The sequence below is a fragment of the Lithobates pipiens genome, unplaced genomic scaffold (genome assembly GCF_037356315.1).
Source record: "Lithobates pipiens isolate NorthernLeopardFrog02 unplaced genomic scaffold, aLitPip1_a1.2 Scaffold_25, whole genome shotgun sequence".
Lineage (NCBI taxonomy): Eukaryota > Metazoa > Chordata > Amphibia > Anura > Ranidae > Lithobates > Lithobates pipiens.
In genome coordinates this window covers 229,069,990-229,093,651 of record NW_027507787.1, presented here as the reverse complement: position 1 = coordinate 229,093,651, position 23,662 = coordinate 229,069,990, and the positions used below count along the sequence as shown (strand labels likewise).

The window sequence follows — 23,662 nt, the reverse complement described above, 5'->3', positions numbered from 1 at the left end:
ACAATTCTATTACACTCTATACATAGAAAACTACACCCCCCCCCCCCCCCCCCCCCAACATGACCCTCCACTGGACATGATCATAATACAATTCTATTACACTCTATACATAGAACACTACACCCCCAACATGACCCTCCACTGGACATGATCATAATACAATTCTATTACACTGTATACATAGAACACTACACCCCCAACATGACCCTCTACTGGACATGATCATAATACAATTCTATTACACTCTATACATAGAAAACTACACCCCCCCCCCCCCCCCCCAACATGACCCTCCACTGGACATGATCATAATACAATTCTATTACACTCTATACATAGAAAACTACACCCCCCCCCCCCCCCAACATGACCCTCCACTAGACATGATCATAATACAATTCTATTACACTCTATACATAGAACACTACACCCCCAACATGACCCTCCACTGGACATGATCATAATACAATTCTATTACACTCTATACATCTATTACACTCTATACATAGAACACTACACCCCCAACATGACCCACCATTGGATATGATCACAATACAATTCTATTACACTCTATACATGGAACACTACACCCCCAACATGACCCACCACTGGATATGATCATAATACAATTCTATTACACTCTATACATGGAACACTACACCCCCAACATGACCCACCACTGGATATGATCATAATACAATTCTATTACACTCTATACATAGAAAACTACACCGCCCAACATGACCCACCACTGGACATGATCATAATACAATTCTATTACACTCTATACATAGAACACTATGCACAGAGAACAAAATAATCTAATGCGGATGTAGCACTAACCCCCAAAGGAGCTGCTGGTTATTTTTGGGCTTACCGTTACCTTTCGCTCTCCTTGTCTCGCGTCTAGAGGATGTCCCATGGTAGATGGCCCAGTAAATTGAGACTGACAATAGATCCACTTGAATGGATTTTATTTGCAAAACTCAAACCATTGAACAGTCTTTCAACTTGGGATCAGAGGGTTGGAAAGGAAAGTTCAGGTACTCTCAATGTCAAAGTCCAAAAACGTTAGAACTTGCTTACTTTGACTGCATCCAGAGAATAGACATTTGTAGCTTGATGAACACTCAGGTTGGACAGTCCCTCTCTCACAAGGCCTCGCAGGCAACCAGGTGTTTACTCAGGAACAAAGTCTTTATCACTGACGTTGTTGCAGAACATGTAGGGAAACTAAGCTGTAGAATACTTGTAGGATACCTGGATCTTTCAGCCCGCTTGACGATATCCACAAGACCGGATTCTCTTGGTTACTTCAGCCCTTCCAGGCTCTTGTTAAGAAAACCTACCCATACGTTGTGTTCTTCTAAAGAGTCCTCCCCTGGAATGCTCAAAGTTCAATGGATCTCTACCGAACCGGAGAAGGCACCCATCCACCTTGGAATCCTTCCTTAGTTCCCTTGCCTTGGGCTAGCCAGCCCCGAGGCATTAAGGTTGGGTGGATCCGCACCCCAGGCCATAGCCTTCCTGGGGGCTGGTCAGGAGGACCAGGACCATGTATTCAGCACAGCATACTGGACCGGAACCCCGAACCACGTGACGTCCGCATCTTAAATACCCTCTCCCAGAGGGCACAGCGAGAGGGGGACTCCCACTGAGCTGACTCAGAGAGAGAGTAAATTAAACGCCCAACCAGACCATAGTTCCACGCCTGCCACCAGAGACAGTGCTCCCCTGTGGCCAGGCTGAACATCTCACAGCCCAGTCAGACTAACACAGAAGTCAAATTTAGGCAAATAGACCCAAACCAAACTGTAGTTTGGGCAAAGTTAAATTTTGAAAAACACATAGCGCATGCTCTTCAGGAGCCCGCCGCTACATGGAGGTTTACTAGATGGCAAATATTTTCTTTTTCTTTTTTTTAAGTGTTTGATAAGTCCAAAGGTTTTTTACCTTCATTATGCATAAAGGTAAAAATCCTTCTGTGTGCTGCTCCCCTAATGCTTACCTTAGCCCCCTTTTGATCCAGCCATGTGCACGAGAGCCTCGGCTCTCCTGGGTCTCTCTTTCTCCATTGGCTAAGACACAGGAAAAGAAGCCATTGGCTCCCATTGAACAAACATTAAAGTAGAAACCGCGCTGCTCCCTTTCATAATCCCAATAAGCATATGAATGAATGAAAATACTTGTATAGCGCACAATGCGAACTGAATCGCCTCTAGGCTCTAGGACCATGAACTATAAAGGATGCATTAAGTACAAAATATCAAAGTTAATTGTATTATTTGTAAAAAGTGCTTGTGCTATATAAAGACAGAACAGGTGGATTGGATATTTTGTACCTAATGCATCCTTTACAGTTCATGGTGTTACTTATGCTTATTGGGATTATTGAAGGGAGCAGCCCGGTTTCTGCTTTTATTAATGTTTGTTCATTGTGTTTGGTATAGCCGCAGCAGCTACAATTTATTTGGTTCCACATAGGAATTTTCAGTTTTTTTTTTCTTTATTTTAGTGATTTGCGCATTCCCTGGCATGGGGTTACACATTTTTAATTTGCTCCCACTGCTGTCAATCACAGGAGAGAGCGGGGCCGAGCTGCTGCCTTGTGTGGATTATGGGCACATAGAGCTGGGCTCGGGAATGAGCACACACCAGATTCTGATGTATCCAAGTTTCCAAATGGAAAAAGTTATAACAAAAATATAACAAAAATAACGAATACTTTTGTTCCATTTGGATGACTTCACATTTTCATTTGATCTGCTTGCCACAACAATCATCCAAATCCATCATGAGTAATAGCTAGTTGTTAAGGAGTGGGTGTCTGCCACGTCTAATGACCATGACTCATCTGCTGTCAGTGAGATGGCGAGTGTCTGTCTCAACACTCACTGAATCCCAGGTAAACATGGGGGCGTGGTCACCCAATGACATCACCAGATGACCTCCACCCCCATGTTTACCTGCCATTCGATAAGTGTCTCGAGACAGGACCAGTTGTGTGGTTGGCAGCGGATTTATTTTATTTTTTTCCGTGTGGGTTGGCGTTCATCATGATTGATGTTAGATCTAATTTGGGAGACTTTTTATTTTTTAATAAAGGACATGTCAAAAACTGTCTCTGGGTTTTCATTTACTTTTGACTTCTTTGTGGTGAATGAGTGGCATCACATGTTGTGGAGTGGGGGGCGCTTGCTCAACCCCCCACCCCCCTTCCTGGTCTGCATGCTCAGTTTTTTTCTTCTTTTTTTTTCGCCGTGGGGTTGCCCTTATAACTTATACCAGACTCGGAGGGCCTGTTATGAATTGGGGGGACCCACGCGTGTTTTTTACAAATTTTTTTTAATGCTGGCACTTATTTGTTTACAATCCACTGTCAGTAAGGAATCCTGATGACAGCAGATGAGTCATAGTTGTTAAGGACGTGCAACCCTATTCACAATGGATATTGAAGCCTTCCAAATAGTTTTGGAATGCTTTCCAAAATGTATCACATCTGAAAGAAAACTTTTAAAATCCACCCGGTCTAACGAATATACAAAACAAATTTGTGTGAAACGAAAGAAATCGTCAAAGCAAACTGGACCGACACAATGAATACAAAGAAACAAAATGGCAACCTAAGGAATGCATCCAAAAAACTAAATGAAAAGAAAATCCAGCATACACATATCTAATTGTGTGTAATATTACTGTGTATTGATTTTGTGATCGTAAATCCTTAGCAGTTATATTGTGTGTGTGTATTAAATATGGTGTATATATTCTTTAATTTTAACAATGTTTTTCTGTGTTCTAGGACTTCTTAAATCGCTACAAATGTAAGCAAAATTATTGGATTGGACTGAGTAGGGTGAAAGATGTTTCCAACTGGGTCTGGACCAATGATACACCGTACACAGAAACCATGTAAGTTTAGCTATAAAAATGTAAACGCTGACACAAATGCAGCTTTGGGTCAACATTTTTTGCTTTAGACACCCCTTCCTTCCTAGAAACTGTGGTGTAAAGATTTTGTTGCAGTAGTTTGGAATTTACAGCAGATTATTGCTTAGTCCCTAGCGCATAACCTATATTGTCCCTTTAGGCTTAGAAAAGATTACTGAAGCCACGTACACACGTAGCCGTCTGTCCGACGTACTTAGTCTGGCGGACTTCCCGCCAGACTGTACGTTGGACTTTCCGAACAGGCTACACACACGGCACTTTTTCAGCGGACTAATACAGCGTACTAAGTCCGCCGTACTATCCGCCCTACTTTTGAAATGAACGGACTCGCCCACACACGCGGAGGAAAGTCCGCTCATTTCGAGCAGGTCTCCAGGTAGGCGGGGCCCGCAAAGGATACGTCGATGGCCCCCCGCCTCCTGGTATGGACTTAAAGGGGAACCCCAACGCTGAAAAAAATCGGCGTGGGGGTCCCCCCAGTTCCACATCAGACCCTTGTCTGAGCACGCTACCCGGCCGGCCAGGAAAGGGGGGACGAGCGAGCACCCCCCCCGAGCCGTACCAGGCCGCGTGCCCTCAACATGGGGGGTGCCTTGGGGAAGGGGGGGCCGCACGGCCCCCTCACCCCAAAGCACCTTGTCCCCATGTTGATGAGGACAAGGGCCTCTTCCCGACAACCCTGGCCGTTGGTTGTCGGGGTCTGCGGGCGGGGGGCTTATCGGAATCCGGGAGCCCCCTTTAATAAGGGGGCTCCCAGATACCGGCCCCCCACCCTATGTGAATGAGTATGGGGTACAATGTACCCCTACCCATTCACCTGTAAAATAAAGTACAAACAAAACACAACACACAAGATAAAATAGTTTATTGCACAGCTCTGGGGGTCTTCCGTCTTCGGGGGTCTTCTCACCGGACTCCTCCGCTATCTTCTTCTAGCTCTTTTGCTAGCGGAGGAGCCTGGCTTTCTTCCTCGCCGCCGGCCTCTTCTTCCGACTTCGGGGGTCTTGTCCCCCTCTTCGGTTCTTCTGCCGGGCCACCGCGCCTTCTTCTAGCTCTTTTACAGGCGGTGGGCCGGTCTTCTGTCACCGCCGCCGCCTTCCGTTCTTCTGTTCTTCTCTTCTTCTTCTTCAGATGTTGCCTCTCCAAGTCCTCCACTCACAATGACGGGGACCAGGCACGCGGCGACTTATATAGGGACAAGGGGCGGGGTCTTTGGTGGATGTCACATGGGTTGATGTCACATGGCAACAGTCCCAGCATCCTCCGGGACTGTGACATCGTAAGGGGGCGGGTCACCATGTGACATCAACCCATGTGACATCCACCGAAGACCCCGCCCCTTGTCCCTATATAAGTCGCCGCGTGCCCGGTCCCCGTTATTGTGAGCGGAGGACTCGGCGAGGCAACATCTGAAGAAGAAGAAGAAGAGAAGAACAGAAGAACGGAAGGCGGCGGCGACAGAGGACCGGGCCACCGCCTGTAAAAGAGCTAGAAGAAGGCGCGGTGGCCTGGCAGAAGAACCAAAGAGGGGGACAAGACCCCCGAAGTCGGAAGAAGAGGCCGGCGGCGAGGAAGAAAGCTGGGCTCCTCCGCCAGCAAAAGAGCTAGAAGAAGATAGCGGAGGAGTCCGGCGAGAAGACCCCCGAAGACGGAAGACCCCCGGAGCTGTGCAATAAACTATTTTATCTTGTGTGTTGTGTTTTTTTTGTACTTTATTTTACAGGTGAATGGGTAAGGGTACATTGTACCCCATACTCATTCACATAGGGTGGGGGTCCGGTATCCGGGGGCCCCCTTATTAAAGGGGGCTCCCAGATTCCGATAAGCCCCCCGCCCGCAGACCCCGACAACCAAAAGCCAGGGTTGTCGGGAAGAGGTCCTTGTCCTCATCAACATGGGGACAATGTGCTTTGGGGTGGGGGGGGCCGCGCGCCCCCCCCCTTCCCCAAGGCACCCCCCATGTTAAGGGCACGCGGCCTGGTACGGCTCTTTGGGGGGGGGGGCGCTCGCTCGTCCCCCCTTTCCTGGCCGGCCGGGTAGCGTGCTCGGACAAGGGTCTGATGTGGACCTGGGGGGACCCCCACGCCGATTTGTTTCGGTGTTGGGGTTCCCCTTTAAGTCCATACCGGCCGGATTGTCCGCCGAAATGCGAGTCCGGCGGGAAGAGTGGAGTGTAAAACTACTTTCTAAGTCTGCCGTACTTTCGGGTCAAAAAAGTATCCTGGAGGCTACACACGGGGGGATTGTCTGGCGGACTTGAGTTTGCCGGACTTTTCCACCCGCTTGTTTGATCGTGTGTATGCGGTATTAGATTAATGTGCTGTTAATAAGAGGGTTAATAAACTACTTTTGCAGTGCTCAACTAATATCAAAACCTTTAAAAACGTACAAGAATTAGAGCATATTATATTATGCACATATTATAAAGGTGCAGAGTAAACATGGCACTGACGAACATAAATTATCAGATGTAACGGTCCTGTCACTGCCACTTCCACTATCCTGGTATGCAATCAAACCCTGCCTCCGGAAGTTGTGTCACATGACTCAGCCCTATGCATTATATCAAAAAGTATTCAACAGGATAACGGAATGAGAATGAGGGTTGCGCATTTAAAGCATATGAATCCAGGTGAAAATTGAGATGGAAAACATATATTTATCATCTCCATTACTATAATGAGATAGTTCATGCATCATCAAATCAAGGCCAAAGATGGAGTGTTTGGAATCTGCTGTTATCCACATGTAGTAGATCTGCACAATCTCCAAACTAATTGTGGTAACATCTAGAAAAAAAATTGAGGCTTCAAGAAATAACCAAATTTTGTGCATAAGGCTTTGGTGTTTATCTTTAGCTGGAGGACAGCATTGGTTGTACCATCCAGCCTTGCTGCCAGCAGCTTGTCAAACACTGAGAGTCAGACAGCTGCTGTGGCTGGAAGGTGCACTTAGTGGTACAAATGTTTAGGCTGCATTCACATCCCACCGTTTTAAATCGAGGGCAGATTTCCCCTGAATCTGCCCATGATTTGACAGCACTGAAATGTGAATGACAGAACGTGGGACTCGCATTTTATAATGGCAGCTCAAATTGATCTGCTGCACGATAAAACGTGCTGCAATTGTGGCAACCCACATCGCAGGACGCATGTTGCTCCAAAGTGGCTCCAGAACTATTTTTTGGTGACAATTGCGGCAGATCCTCACTGCAATTTGAGGTGCCAGTTGAATGAATGGAATCTCAATTTCGAATCCTGCGTTTTGTTATTAACATCTCAGCGCTGTCAAATTGCATGCAGATCCGTGTCAAATCTGCCCACGATTTAAAACGCTGAGATAGGAATTGAGCCTTAAGGCAGCATGTGCTCTGGGATGAATGCCAAGAATGGAAGATGTCTGGATGCATACCGCCCTTAATGTTAATACCGATACTATAGCCCTACTATAGCAGGGTGTCATTTACATACATCCTATAGACAAGTGTAACACGGGTTAGGTGGTCACTTGCATTTACTTTATAGAGAATTGTTTATATTTTTGCAAGGGTAGAACTTATATAGGGGGTGTTTGCACTAATTAAGCGCCACAAGGTGATATTGATTTGACAAAGTGGAGTTGTTGATTCATATTTACTTTTTTGACTTATTGAGCCAAGAGCTTTGCCTGCTGCCTTTATAGGAAATGCAAAATATAAAGAATATTTCATATTTCTCTGACTAATAAACAATAAAAAAAAATTGTGCTCATTATAAAAACTTGTTTTCCCAAGAGTTCATTAAAGGCCACAAGTCTTTTCTCCAAAAAGTGGGTATAGCTGCCATATCTAAGAGGTTTGAACACTATGTACATCAAGAGGCTGTCAAGTGCTGGTATCCTGTGATACAGGCATGACCAGAAATGTGTAGAGTTACATAGAGAACACTAGCCACAAGCATATTGTAAAATAACATAATTTTATTAAGAATAAAAGTGAATAACAAAAATATAAGCTCACCTCCAATATACCAGAACTGTATAAACCTAAACCAAAGAATCTAATAACTGAGTGAGCAAACAATGAGCAACTACCTAAAACAATTTTATACAGATAGCAGGATATGAGAAGCGTAGTCAGTGTCAGAGCCAGGCTCATACACGCAAAAATTGTTATACATGCCTTTCCTGCAGTCGGTCCAGTCTGGGCCCACGCTGAGCTGTCAGCAGCAGCTTCTCTGTGTAGACATGTGCAGGAAAGGCAGCTAAAGTCATATCCCAGGCATTTCACAGCTATTGTCGGCTGTCTCCTGCACATAGCATCTGCCTCTGGAGATCCGACCGTATCGGCTTCAGAAACGTATTATATAGCGATTTTTGCTTTAGATAGATTAGTGTTAGAATGTAACAGCCAGTAGATTTAGAGTTAGTTTTTGGCTTAACTTCCACTTTAAATATTCTTATTGCAATGAGCATCAGGTGATGACTGATTTACCATGGGCTTCTCGCTGCTGAGAGAAACCTGCTGGCTGACTCCAGAACTGCAGCCTATAGGTCTGGCAGCCACAGTACCTCCAGCAGGTGAGCCAATTCCTGATAGAGGTTGAGCCCTGTCTAATAGCTATACCCTTGCACATAAACTTAAATGGGGTAGTAGCAACCAGTGAATAAGAGGAGTAGGTACAAAAACCTTCCTGAAAATCACATACCTGTGGTAACAGGCCAACAACGGACTACTGGAGAAAAGGATTTTACATTGAGTACAAATCTTCCTAATTTCTCCCAGCATTCATTGGAGGACATAGAAGTCTATACTTCAATATCTGGAATATTCACAAGTGAGCCTCAAAGAAATTGTGTGACATGATTGATCATAATGCCACCTGCAGGACCTAATGAAGCTAGGATTTGCCAATGCATTCAACATTTTGTTAAAGGTATAGCTAGAGGACCAGGTGGCAGTTTTTAAATTTGTGAGAACAAAGCCTGGTGTTGGAAAACCCAGGTAGAAGTTTCCATCCAGGTATAATGAACAGTAACAGGAAGTGGGAAGGGATTAGAAATTAGATCTGACAAATCTATTGAAATGCTCTGGATATGTTCACACTAGATGCTGGGAATCTAAGGCAACCTTCTGAAACGACTTCCTTTTTCTGAAGGAAGATGGCAGAAAAAAAAGCTCAACAGCCCTCACACTATAAAGTGTTTGAAGGACAATCTCCACAAGATGAACAGTAGGAGCACTATGTCCTTATTAATTATAAGGTAAGAACATACAGTACACTGATCAGCCATAACTTTATGACCACCAACCACCTATTATTGAGTAGGTTCCCATTTTGCCACCAAAACCGCCCTGACTCCTAAAGGTATGGACTCCGCTGGACCTTTGAACCTGTGGTGTCTTGCACCAAGCTGTCAGTAGATGATCCTTTAAGTAAGTTGAGAGGTGGGGCCTCCATATATCCCATTTATTTTTCTAACACATCCCACAGCTGGTCAATTGGATTTAGATATGGAGAATTTAGGAGACCCACCTCAAAGACACCTTTTTCTATTGCTCTGTGGTGCAGTTCTGATGCTCACATGCTCATTGTAGGAGCATTTGGCTGTAGACACGGGTCAGCATGGGCACCCAGAAAAGTCTGCAGCTACACAGCCCTATACACAACAAACTGGGATGTTCTGTGTGTTCTGACACCTTTCTATTGGAAACAGGAATAACTTATTCAACAATTTGAGATACAGTAGTTCTCCTTCCTTGGACCACTTATGGTAGGTCCTGACCACTGCAGACTGGGAACATCCCACAAGAGCTGCAGTTTTGGAGTTGCTCTGACCCAGTCTTCTAGCCATAAGGATTTGAATCTTGTCAAAGTAGCCTAATGTCAGAAACCATGAAATCGGACTAAGACAGAAGTACAGTTAAATCACACTTGTTTAATAATAAAAGTAAAATAGAACAAACATAGTCACAACATAGCCAGAGTTCGGTAACCCGGAACAGATAGTCAGCCAAGCCAGAAGGTCAGGGATCAGTGTAGTGGAACAGCAAGCAGGATCTAGAGCAAGAAGGGATGTCAGCCAAGCAAGTCTTTAAACTGGAACACAGCAGATGGTCTCTGTGATGTTAACCAGGGCGAAGGCAGAGATCCTCTGGGCTGGACGGCTTAAGTAGGCAGGACTGATGAGCAGGATATCATCATATCATCAACAGTAGCTGTGGAGAGATAGGAGCTGGCAATTAGCCAACAGCTGTGTGGTCAGCTTAGAAGGAAGGGCTGAGCCCAGCCCTGACAGTTCCCCCTCCTCAACGACCCCTCCCCCTCCCCCTTGGAGGACCACCAGGCTTGAGGGGAAAGCGACTATATAAATCTCAGAGGAGGACAGGGGCATGTACATCCGAGGATGAGACCCAAGAGCGTTCCTCCGGACCAAACCCCTTCCACTGCACCAAGTACTGTATGCGCCCGCTAAACCTATGGGAGTCAACAATGGACTGTACTTCATGCTCCTCATGGTTCTCAACCTGTACAGGGTGAAGACGTGGCACCGAGGTGGTAAAGTGGTTGCAGACCAAAGGTTTTAATAAGGAGACATGAAATACATTCAAAATACGCATATTAGAAGGAAGGTCTAATGCAGGGATATGCAATTAGCGGACCTCCAGCTTTTGCAGAACTACAAGTCCCATGAGGCATAGCAAGACTCTGACAGCCACAGGCATTACACCCAGAGGCAGAGGCATGATGGGACTTGTAGTTTTGCAACAGCTGGAGGTCTGCTGGAGGTCCGCTAATTGCATATACCTGGTCTAATGCATAAGCCACTGGGTTAATCCTGCAAAGTATACAGAAAGGCCCAATAAACCGAGGTGCGAATTTCAGAGAGGGAACACGAAGTCGGAGGTTGCGAGATGACAGCAAAGCCTGTCCCTAACCTGGTAGGAAGGCGCAGGCAGGGATCTGTGATCAGCATGGAGTCTGTACCTATCATTAGCATGTCGCAAAGCCTCCTGGACTTGTGCCCAATTGGAACAAAGTCCATGGAGATGCTCCTTTAAAGCAAGAATACTCTGCGGAACAAATGAGTCAGGCAACATGGAAGGTTGGAAACCATAATTCGCCATAAACGGGGACAATTGAAAAGCAGAATTCAAGGCACTATTGTGAGCCAACTCTGCCCATGGTAATAGGTCTGACCAGTTGTTATGATGGTCAGAAATATAGCAATGTAGGAATTGCTCCAAGGACTGATTGGCTCGTTCTGTGGCCCCATTAGACTGTGGGTGATACGCAGAGGAAAAAGAAAGCTGAATTCCCAACTGTGCACAAAAGGCTGGCCAGAACCGGGACACTAACTGACTACACCTGTCTGAGACAATCACCTTGGGTAGCCCATGTAAGCAAAACATCTCCCGAGCAAAAATGGAAGCCATTTCCTTAGAAGTGGGCAACTTAAGTGGAATACAATGAGACATTTTTGAGAACCGGTCAACCACCATAAGGATAACTGTGTTGCCCTAGGAGTTGGGTAAAAGGGATGAGCCCAATGTTCGAGTCGAACATAAGTTCGACTCAAACATTGGGTATTTGCCTGTTCGCCAAATAGCGAACAATTTGGGGTGTTTGCGGCAAATTCGAAAGCTGCGGAACACCCTTTAAAAGCCTATGCTAATTTTAAAGGCTTATATGCATGGTATTGTCATAAAAAGTGTTTGGGGACCTGGGTCAATGCAAAAAAAAGTTTTAAAACTGTCCGTTTTTTGGGAGCAGTGATTTTAATAATGCTTAAAGTGAAACAATAAAAGTGAAATATTCCTTTACATTTCGTACCTGGGGGGTGTCTATAATATGCATTTAAAGTGGCGCATTTGTCCCATGTTTAGAACAGTCCCTGCACAAAATAACATTTCTAAAGGAAAAAAGTAATTGAAAGGTACTCGCGGCTGTAATGAATTGTTGGGTCCTGGCAATACAGGTAAAAGTCATTGAAAAAAACAGCATGGGACCCCCCCAGTCCCCCCCCCCCAGTCCATTACCAGGGCTTTGGGTCTGGTATGAATATTAAGGGGAACCCTGTGCCAAATTAAAAAAAAAATGCTGTACAGGTCCCCCTGAAAATCCATACCAGACTGGTATGGATTTTCAGGGGGACCCCGCGCCAAAAAAAAAAATTGCATGGGGCCCCCCAAAAATCCATACCGGACCCTTATCCAAGAACACATCCTGGCAGGCCACAGGAAAAGAGGGGGGGCGAGAGAGTGCCCCCCCTCCTGAACTGTACCAGGCCACGTGCCCTCAACATGAGGAGGGTGCTGATGTTGATGGGGACAAGGGCCTCACCCCCACAACCACCCTTTTACATACTCGGGTGACCCCGCCCTCAGTTATAAAAGAACTGTCATCGGTGCTGAAGCATCATATGGTGGGTGCCTCCCATGGAGGTGGATCTTTTTTATTTTATTTTTCAGCGGAGCCATAGCAGATGATGAATGGACTTCGTAGGACATTTTTATATAAAGTACTTGTCCCAAGGTGTGTGTCTTGTTTTTTTTTTTACATTTTGACACTTTTTTGTGAAAAAGTACCCATTGCAATGTACCCATTACCATTTGAAACAGGGGGGGCGGGACAAGGGGTCCCTTGTTAAAGGGTGCTTCCAGGTTCTGATAACCCCCTGCCCACAAACCCCCACAACCATCGGGCAAGGGTTGTGGGGATGAGGCCCTTGTCCCCATCAACATGGGGACAAGGTCGCTTTGGGGGCTACCCCAAAGCACCCTCCCCATGTTGGGGGCATGTGGCCTGGTATGGTTCGGGGGTTGCTCTCTCATCCCCCCTCTTTTCCTGTGGCCTGCCTGGTTGCGTGCTCAGATGAGGGTCTGGTATGGATTTTTGGGGGACCCCCACGCCATTTTTTTTTACTTTTAGCACGGGGTTCCCTTTAAAATCCATACCAGTATGGATTTTGTGGGGGCCCCTACGCCATTTTTTTTTTAAATTGGCGCAGGGTTCCTCTTAATATCCATACCAGACCTGAAGGGCCTGGTATGGAATTTGGGGGGGACCCCACACAATTTTTTTTTTTAATTTTGGTTCGAAGTTCCCCTTAATATTCATACCAGACCCAAAGGGCCTGGTAATGGACTGGAGGTGGGAACCATGATGTTTTTTTCAATGACTTTTATCTGTATTGCCGGGACCCAACAATTCATTATAGCGAGTAGTTTTAAATGTTTTCATTTAGAAAAGTCATTTTGTGCAGGGACTGTTTCTAAACACGGGAAAAATGTGCCACTTTACAGACAAACTATACCCACCCACCAGGTACAAAATATAAAGGAATATTTCACTTTTATTGCTTCACTTTAAGCATTATTAAAATCACTGCTCCCGAAAAAACTGCCATTTTTAAAACTTTTTTTTGCATTGATACATGTCCCCTGGGGCAGGACCCAGGTCCCCAAACACTTTTTATGACAATAACTTGCATATTAACCCTTAAAATTAGCACTTCTGATTTTTCACGCTTGTGTCCCATAGACTTTAACGGTGTTCGAACAAATTTTTGCCTGTTCGTATGTTCTGCTGCGAACCTAACTGGGGGGGGGGGTTAGGCTCATCCCTTTTGGGTAACTCCACAATGAAATCCATAGACGGTGGGTCCAGGTCCTCTCTCCATTGGGTATGGGTTGTAGGAGGCCCACTGGAAAGTGTCGAAGGCGGTTACATCAGCACGTAGACTAGGCCACCAGAATTGTTGGGAAATGGCCCAAAAGAGTTGATTCTTCCCAGGGTGGTCAGCAGCCTTGGGAAAAGGCAAATCTGGGGCACAGCAGTACGGAGACTCTCTGGGACAAAGCAGCAGTCAAAAGGTTTCTCAGGAGGAGCATGGACCTGAGCAGCAAGAATTTTTCCACCCAAAGGAGAATTTAGACTGGTGCGAACCGTAGCCAGAATACGATCAGGAGGAATTGCAGGAACAGTCTCATGAGTCACATGGGCTGGCTGTAGAGGTCTCCCATCAAGAGCCTCAATGGCAAGTGGAGTGTCACGCAGCTGCAGTGGAATTTAGTGCTTCAATATAAACACAGCATCAATGACCAGGCCTGTATCTCGACGAACAACTCAGCCGAAGAAAGGGTGAGCAAAACTAGGGGCTTATCCTTCTGGATAACTGGGGATGAAACAACGCCACCTAAGGTCTGTCTTTGACAGAACCTCAAAGTTCGGGTGTTCCCTGGACGGGTAGGACAAGACTTCAAAAAGTGACCTGCCTGGCCAGAATACAGGCAAATCTCTCCCTCCTCTTAAAGGTTCTCTCATCTGCAGAGAAAGGTGTGAAACCCAAGTGCATGGGTTCACCTTCACTGACCGACTAGGTACCAGGAGGCATGGGAAGTGAGGGAGACAAACGTTCAGGAGGATTCCGCAGCGCTCCTTATCAGAGTCTTTCTCTGAGTCTGGAGTCAATGAGGATGGCAAACATTATCAACTTCTCCAGCTCAGTGGGCTTCTAGACCATGAGAAAAAGCAGTCTCGAGGACCTCATTGTTCCAAGCAACCTCTTCTGCCAGTGTACGGAATTCAATGGTGTAATCAGCAACAGTTCTCGTACTGTTTGATGGACAGGAGGCACTTGGCAGCAGAAGCGGAGCATGCAGGAACGTCAGATGCCCTTTTAAAGGAGGCCACAAACTCAGGGTAACTCAAGACAACAGGTTTTTGCATCTCCCATAGAGGGTTTGCCCAGGCCAAGGCTCTCTCAGAAAGCAAAGATGTCACAAAACCTACTTTGCTTCTGTCCATGGGAAACGCCTGGGGCAGCATCTCGAAGTATATCTCAACCTGGCTGTGAGAAAATCTCTGAATTGGACTGGATCACCCCCAAATTGCTGAGGAAGCGGAGCGGAACCAGGCATACCTCTTATAGAGGTAATACTCGAGGTGGGTGCACAGAGACTGGAGCAGCAGGAGGGATGGCCTGCAACACAGGTTGTACCGGAGCAGCCACAGTGGAAGAGTCCAGGTGAGCTTTGCGACTCAGGAGCATTTATAACGCCATGGCAAACTGATCCATGCAATGATCCGGTTCATCCAATCTGGAAAAAATATTAACAACAAGTGGATTGACTGTATCTTCTGAATTCATGGCCTTCGCCTACTGTCAGAAACCATGAAATCAGACCGAGACAGAAATACAGTTAAATCACACTTGTTTAATAAAAGTAAAATAGAACTTGTCAAAACATAGCCAAAGTTCGGTAACCGGAACGGATAGTTAGCCAAGCCAGAAGGTCAGGGATCAGTGTAGTGGAACAGCAAGCAAGATCTGGAGCCAGAAGGGATGTCAGCAAAGCAAGTCTTTAAACAGGAACGTAGGAGATAGTCTCTGTGATTTTGACCAAGGCGAAGGGAGAGATCCTCTTGGCTGGATGGCTTAAGTAGGAAGGACTGACTAGCAGGATATCATCAACATGTGAGTAGCTGTGGAGAGATAGGAGCTGGCAATTAGCCGACAGCTGAGCGGCCAGCTCAAAGAAGGAAGGGCTGAGCCCTGACACTCAAATTCTTAGACTTGCTCATTTTTTTCTGCTTTTAACACATGAACTTCAGGGAAAACCATATTTTCATTTGCTGCCCAATATATCCCACTGCCTTTTTATGTGCCATTGGAACAAAATAGTCAGTGTTATTCACTTTACCTGTTAGTGATCAGAATGTTATGGCTGATCGGTGTATATTGTCAGCACGCCGGGGTTCTGCAGAATATCATCCAAAATGTTGTTTGAGCAATCATAAACAGTATTAGTGCAACTTTGCTAATGATCAGGGAAGACTTTAGCAGAATGCCAGTGGGGTCTTCAACTTTTCGTGTCTCAATAACCAACCACCCCAATAAGGCTTTCAATGGCTTCTTTCTGCCTTGAGAAAGAATACTAAAATAGCTCCCCTTCATTCAGAGAGTGGAAAGAAAAATTAACCTCTGAAGTATGCACCTTATCTGAAGCTGCATAGTCTGAAACAGTCAGACTGGGAAATAGAGGAGGAAGAGGACCATTTTCTTGTGACTTCTATGGCCTGAGTAGGTGGCCAAAGCTTGGTCTAACCCTGGACAGCTGAGACTTCCTCGAAGCAGGAGCTATATCCACATGTTAAAGAATATACTTTTATTCTGTTCTCCAGTGAATGCTGGACGAAAAGTGTAAGAACAATTTTACTTTTCCTTTTAAATGTATTTAATTTTTAAAAGAACAAAACTTTATTTCCTAATATGTTTTTTTCAGCTTTACGATCGAGAGTTTGGGAACTGCCTCTGGTGATTTAGAGCATGCTTTCATGAATCATGATAGTGTTAAAAGTGAAATTGGAAGATATGACAAGCAGTGGATTTGTAACCAGAAGTTAGTACTCCTGTGAAATCCCATGCTGATGATGCCAGAGGGCTGAAACAGTGTCATATGCATTTATACCACCACTCAAGTATTTTTCCACAATAAAATAAGACCTTGGGCAGCATTGGCAGTGTGGAGGCACATGGTACTGTACATGGGTGTTTATAAAGAGGATCTATCACAGTTTTACTGTTATAGTTATGTTTCCAATATGACAAAGTGCATTCAGTACTTTGTCCCATGTTTATATGTACTTTTTAAGCCTAATTAACCCTTTCATGACTAAGCCTATTTTTGACATTTGGTGTTTACAATTTAAAATCCATATTTTTTGCTAGAAATTACTTGGAACCCCCAAACATTATATATATATATAGCACAGACTCTAGAGAATAAAATGGTGATTGTTGCAATGTTTTATGTCACACGGCATTTGCGCAGCAGTGTTTTAAACGCAACTTTTTGGGAAAAGGGACACTTTCATGAATTTAAAAAAAACGAAACGGTAAAATTAGCCCATTTTTTTTACATAATGTGAAAGATAATGTTACGCCGAGTAAATAGATACCAAACATGTCACACTTTATAATTGCACGCACTCGTGGAATGACGACAAATGACGGTACCTAAAAATCTCAATAGGCGACGCTTTAAAAAAAATTACGGTTACCAGGTTAGTGTTACAGAGGAGGTCTAGTGCTAGAATTATTGCTCTCGCTGTGACGATCGCGGCGATACCTCACATGTATGATTTGAACACCGTTTACATATGTGGGCGCGACTTCCGTATGCGTTTTCTTTGCTTTGCGAGCTCGCGGGGACGGGGGGCACTTTAAAAAAAAAATTCTTATTTATTTTAAAATTGATACTTTTTTTTTTTTGATCACTTTTATTGCTGTCACAAGGAATGTAAACATCCCTTGTGACAGTAATAGGTGGTGACAGGTACTCTTTATGGAGGGATCGGGGGTCTAAAAGCCCCCGATCCCTCCTTTACACTTCAAAGTATTCAGATCGGCATTTTTTTCTGCGATTCTGAATACTGTATATATTTTTAAATCTGGCGCCATTGGCAGCCGAGTAAACGGGAAGTGATGTCATGACATCGCTTCCGTGTTTACCATTAGGAGACTGGAATGAAGCCGCTTACGGCTTCATTCCAGTCCCTCCCTAGACGCCAGAGGCATCACATTTTATATCGGTGCTCCCGATTGAACAGGAGCCCCCGGTAAGAGCGGCGGGAGGCGGCAGGAGGGGGGGATGTCCCCTCCCGCTCCTCCGGCATAACAGCCGAGCGGCTTTTAGCCGCATCGGTTGTTATGGCTGGAAAGCCAATCGCCTGCTCTAAAAATCAGTACCGGGATGATGCCTGCAGGTGCGGGCATAACCCCCGGGAAGCCGAGTACGCACATCTGCGTACACTCGGCGGCAAGGGGTTATGAGTGTTGTGATTAAAATGGTATTTCTATATACCTGACAAAGACCAGCTAGGTATAATTACGGCAATTACCACACTTACGAACCACTTACGAACACCCGCTCAGCACTGCAGCACTGATGAGATTAACGCTGGCAGCCTAATTCGTAATTAAAATGATTAAAAGTGTAACATATCCAGATATTCCTAGTGGGGCACATATCTACATCCATTATAGCCCGATGCGTTTCTGTGTAGGAACACTTCATCAGGGGTGGATGTATAGAGAGTATCTGTAGAAAAGGTATAGCGTACAAATTAATTCTAATATTGAAGTAAGTACAACAGGACAGTACTTATATACCAGTAAATAGCGACGGTATGCATTAGGAACAGAACCAGAGCCATAGGAGTGGTTCATCCCGGGAGCTGAGGTGATCATATGCCCCATAGCCAGAAGGAACGCACAAGCTGAAACCAAGAGAAGGAGAAGCAGTGATGAAGTGTTCCTACACAGAAACGCTTTGGGCTATAATGGATGTGGATATGTGCCCTACTAGGAATATCTGGATATGTAACACTTTTAATCATTTTAATTACAAATTAGGCTGCCAGCGTTAATGTGAATTGATTGTGTCATATGATTGCCATGTGCTTACCATGCATATATTTGTGAATTTAGTAATTTTTCACATGAAAATGTATTACTGATAATACTATATAATACTATATAATGTATATGTACAGATATGATAACAGTTACTTATTAAATTTATTATAATTACGTATTGACAAATTCTTACTCCTACAATACAATTTCTCTGCATTGATCTACACGAGTCAACCACCTTATTTAAAGTCCCAATTTCCCTAAAATCTGGCAACCATGGGTTGACCATTATCTACCTCCAAATTTTGATCGCCATCTGTTAGAACCATAGTAACAAACATCCCTCGGTCAACAGTTGACTGCTGGCCTTTGGGTGTCTAATGGGAGCTGACCGACCACAACTCCTGTCTCTTCACTCTCTCTTTTCTTCGCTTAAAAACCCTTTTGCTATTCCTCCCCTATTCCCCTCCCTTTCTTCCCCTTTTTTTTCTTATCTCTTTCTTTCCTGCTCTTCCCCCCCTCTCCCTTTCTTCTCCTTCTACTTTTCTTGCCTTGTACTTTAGCATCTGCCCTCTAAATGTACCCAATTGCTATATACGCTCGCCCTAGTGGTGACTTTGGGTATCACTAGTTATGGTTTGAATGTTCTGCAACTTTCAGTAAACACAGAACTAGATATTCTGCACTTTTCTATGTGATAGTGTCCTAGCCTCAACGTGTAATACACGCATCTGTCCATACGATTTAGGGTCTAGGCCTAATACTAGTTAGGTTTCAGGCTGATCCATTTTGCACTGTTAAATTGTCAACTTTATTGTAACCTGACATGGTTTGGAGTACATTTTGTTCTTATTTTTCTCATTGTGTACAAGACAAAATGCTGTTTCCTCTAAGCTGTATTTTTCCAATGTTAATAAAAAATTTTTGAAGTAAAAGTCCCAATTTCCTTCTTTTTGTCTCGAGGAATGCAAAGGCTGCCTGAACAAAAGGGTGAGCTTTAACACCCATATGTCGCAATACATTATTATTATTATTATTATTATAATACACGATTTATATAGCACCAACAGTTTACGCAGCGCTTTACAATGTATAGGGGGGGCCAACACAATCACAGTATAATATAAAAGGTACAGGAGGGCCCGGCTCATAGAGCTTACATTCTAAAGGGAGGGGGTGCTGGTACAAAAGGTAATAGTTGCAGAGAATGTTGCTGGGGGGATGTTATTTATGTGCAAGCTCACTGTGCATTCTTTGCACAAATATACAAATATCTGAACTGTTGCAGACAGATCTCAGTCTAGGCTACATTTCAGTAGCCAGCAGGAACGCCATATGATCATATGACCATTGTGACAGTTGCCACATGATCGCCAAACCTTCTTGCCCCCTAGGCATTCTGAACGATTTAAAGGGATACTGGGGAGGACAAGAAGAAGTTAAGCTGGCCATATGCTGATTGAAATTGGGCTGGTTCTGCTGTGACCAGACTAATTTCAGTTAGTGTGTGGGCTGCTTTGCATGATAGAAGTCAATTGTTCACAATTTTTTTTTTGCTTACAAGTGTTTACCACCGCTTTAAATAAATATGCACTTTGTAGTCGAAATGAGAGGGTGGTGAATCCCCTTCCGCCTCCTCTAGAAATGTTAACTGTATAGCACATTGTAGAGAATTGATGGCATTTGATTTTGGTTTTGACGCACTAAGGAGGAAAATGGTTAAAAACTATACCTTTTTGACTTTTTATTCTAAAATGACAAATGTCATAATATATATATATATATATATATATATATATATATATATATATATATATATATATATATATACACACACATTGCAATTCTTCTGTAATATATTTTGTACATACTGTATATTTAATATAATACTTGGTTTTATGACATCCATACATGTATAAAGATAATGTGTGATAAAGTTGGACTTTTAGGGTAATCTAAATGAGACAATGGGGGTTATTTACGAAAGGCAAATTCATTTTGCACTACAAGTGCAAAGTGCACTTGAAATTGCACTGAAAGTGCCCTTGGAAGTAAAGTCGCTGTAGATCTAAGGGGGACATGCAAGGAAAATAAAAAACAGCTTTTTAGCTTGCAAATGATTGGATGAGAAAATCAGCAGAGCTTCCCCTCATTTCAGATCTACCCCTCAGATTTACAGAGACTGCACTTCCAAGTGCAATTTCAAGTGCACTTTGCACTTGTAGTGCAAAGTGATTTTGCCTTTCGTAAATAACCCCCAATGTAATTAAAAAAAATAAAATAAAAATCTTGACAACAACTTCATTTCTTTATCACAGTGCAGCCATATACATAACCCCAAACTTCATACCAGCTATATATGTTTACACATTATTAAATTTAGAACACATCTCTGTTACATTGCTGTATTTCCATAATTTAATATTATATAGGCAGTGAGATGGAGACAGCTCCATAATTTCTCAGATACAAATTCTGCTTCTTCAGCAGAATAATGTAGATATGTATATAAGAGCTAAATAATTTACAGAAAAAGTGAGATAAAAAACACAAGTCACATGTAAATATTGGCAAAGTATGATTATCCACTACGGACCCAGGCCAATTCTGACATTTCTCTTCTACATGTAAAATTCCTAATTTTTTTGCTAGAAAATTACATAGAACCCCCAAACATTATATATGTTTTTTTTAGCAAAGACCCTAGAGAATACAATGGCGGTCATTGCAACTTTTTATCTTGCACGGTATTTGCGCAGCAATTTTTCGAACGCGTTTTTTTTCGGAAAAAAAACTGTTTCATGCTTAAAAAAAAAACAGTAAAGTTAGCCCAATTTTTTTGCATAATGTGAAAGAGGAGGATACGCCGAGTAAATAGATACCCAACATGTCATGCTTCAAAATTGCACGTGCTCGTGGAATGGCGCCAAACTTTGGTATTTAAAAATCCCCATAGGCGACGCTTTAAATTTTTTTACTGGTTACATATTTTGGGTTACAGAGGAGGTCTAGGGCTAGAATTATTGCTCTCGCTCTAATGTTCGCAGCAATACCTCACATGTGTGGTTTGAACACCGTTTTCATATGTGGGCGGGACTTACGTATGCGTTTGCTTCTGTGTGCGAGCTCATGGGGACAGGAGCGCTTTAAATTTTATTTATTTATTTTTATTGTTAAATTTATTTTTTTAGTTTAACACTTAAAAAAAAAATTAAAAAAAAATTGACTTTTATTCCTATTACAAGGAATGTAAACATCCCTTGTAATAGGAATATGACACGATCGGACCTATTTACAGTGAAATATGGGGTCAATAAGACCCCATATCTCACCTCTAGGCTGGGAATAATAAAAAAAAACAAAAAAAAACGATCATGGCTTCCTAGCCAGATCGCGCCGTTAATTTGAATACAGAGGCCGGGCATGACGTCATAACATCGCGCCCGGCCTCCGAACGATCATAGAGACTCCGGGGACAATCTAGTCCACCGGAAATCTCTATGATCACTTGCTGGGGCCGGCGGATCCTGTGACCGACTCACCGATGGAAACGGTGAGTCGGTAGAAGCACCGGAGGGCGGCGGGAGGGGGGGCTCCTGGATTCCGATAAGCCCCCCGCCCGCAGACCCCGACAACCAAAGGCCAGGGTTGTCGGGAAGAGGCCCTTGTCCTCATCAACATGGGGACAAGGTGCTTTGGGGTGGGGGCCGCGCGGCCCCCCCTTCCCCAAGGCACCCCCCATGTTGAGGGCACGCGGCCTGGTACGGCTCAGGAGGGGGGGGCACACTCGCTCGCCCCCCTTTCCTGGCCGACCGGGTAGCGCGCTCGGACAAGGGTCTGTTGTGGACTTTGGGGGGACCCCCACGCCGATTTTTTTCGGCGTTGGGGTTCCCCTTTAAGTCCATTCCAGGCGGCAGAGCCCGCGACGTCTCCGTCGCGGGCCCCACCTACCTGGACACGCGCTCGAAATGAGCAGACTTTTCTCCGGGCGGGAACAGTCCGCTCATTTCGAAAGTACAGCGAACTGGCCCACACACGGGCGGACTGTTCGCTCAAACAAAGTTTCAGCGGACAGTTTTTCGGGATTTCCGAAAAACTTTGTTCGTCAAACTGTCCGCTGAAACTGTCCGCTGAAAGCCCACACACGAGCGGACTGTCCGCTGAAACACTGTTCAGCGGACAAAGTTGAGCGAACAGTCCCCGCGTGTGTACGCGGCCTGACAGACAACTTCCATGAGAATTTAATGTAACATTTTAAGCCAAATCAAACAAGTCACATAGTAGCTATCTTATCTCCTGCATTCACTGTCAGATAGATTTACTAGTGAGAGAGCTGCAGCTGACAGAGGAAAGTTTTTATTGTGTGCACAGGGGGTAACTCTTAATTAAACAGGACATGCTCTTTTTTTTTTACTACCTAACCCTTTCATTTAAACCTGTATAATTACTATTTAATAGTTTCATCTCCTGTTCCATGTTTCTATTATAAATATTTTTTTTATTTTTTTATTTTTTTATAAAGCACTTATATACATTGCTATCTTTTAAGGATTTGCTGTTAAAAATACGTGGTTTATGGATGGTATATTTGTTTTAAAAACTATACATTTCTGATGCATTATGAAAAAAATTAAATGTATGTAAAAAAATAAAAACATATTTCTTGTGTAAATAACTTTACCTGCTTTGTACCAAAAATGTAATTTTAATGTTGTAGTAAATAGAACAAGCAGCATAATAAAATGTATATGTTTTCCTCACATGGTACTTGGTGTTCAAAAAATTACTGATCAAACTTGAAAAAATATTTTTTTTCCGATTTTTACTCTTTTTTTCCCCCTTTAAAATGCAAATAAATAAATAACAAATCTCTATCGTAAGCAATTACAAAGTTATGGACTCATGAAGAGACACATAGCATAAATGTGAAATAAGGTCTGGTCCATAGGGGGTAAACAGGTGTGAGAGACGAAGTGGTTAATACCATGTTAAAGAACATTATGTGTGTAGCGCCGGTACTTCTGATGAGTATGCGCTATGTCCTTAAATTTAGTTTTTGCCCACAACTGTAGTTGAGTTTTGGGGTTAATTGCTCTAAATTATGCTTTGGCATCCGTTTGGCTGGGCTGTATTGAGGTTCTGCCTGGTCATAGGTGGGGTTTGCACCTGTTGAGGCCTTAGAACGCAGTCTGGTTGGACGCATTGGGAACCAATCTCTTCTCTGAGCCAATCAGTGGGCGCGTTTGTCTCACTGTGTATTCTGGGAGAGGGTATGGTTCTGAAGTCATGTGGTTCAGTGTTCCGGTCCAGA

General features: G+C 43.9%; 1 protein-coding gene across 2 annotated transcripts in view; it reads left to right on the top strand.

The window, feature by feature from the left end:
• The window catches only part of LOC143930937 (C-type lectin domain family 2 member B-like), a 107,143-nt gene that overhangs the window by 81,484 nt on the left and 1,997 nt on the right, over positions 1-23,662 (top strand). Inside the window, exons 5-6 of one of the 2 annotated variants that reach the window (XM_077455628.1) lie at positions 3,803-3,912; positions 16,217-19,286. In XM_077455628.1, the coding sequence (XP_077311754.1) occupies positions 3,803-3,912; positions 16,217-16,349 (243 nt within the window). In that variant the 3' untranslated portion in view covers positions 16,350-19,286. Of the gene's footprint in view, positions 1-3,802; positions 3,913-16,216; positions 19,287-23,662 lie in introns of those variants that run through there. The other variant, XM_077455627.1, reaches the window with a different exon arrangement.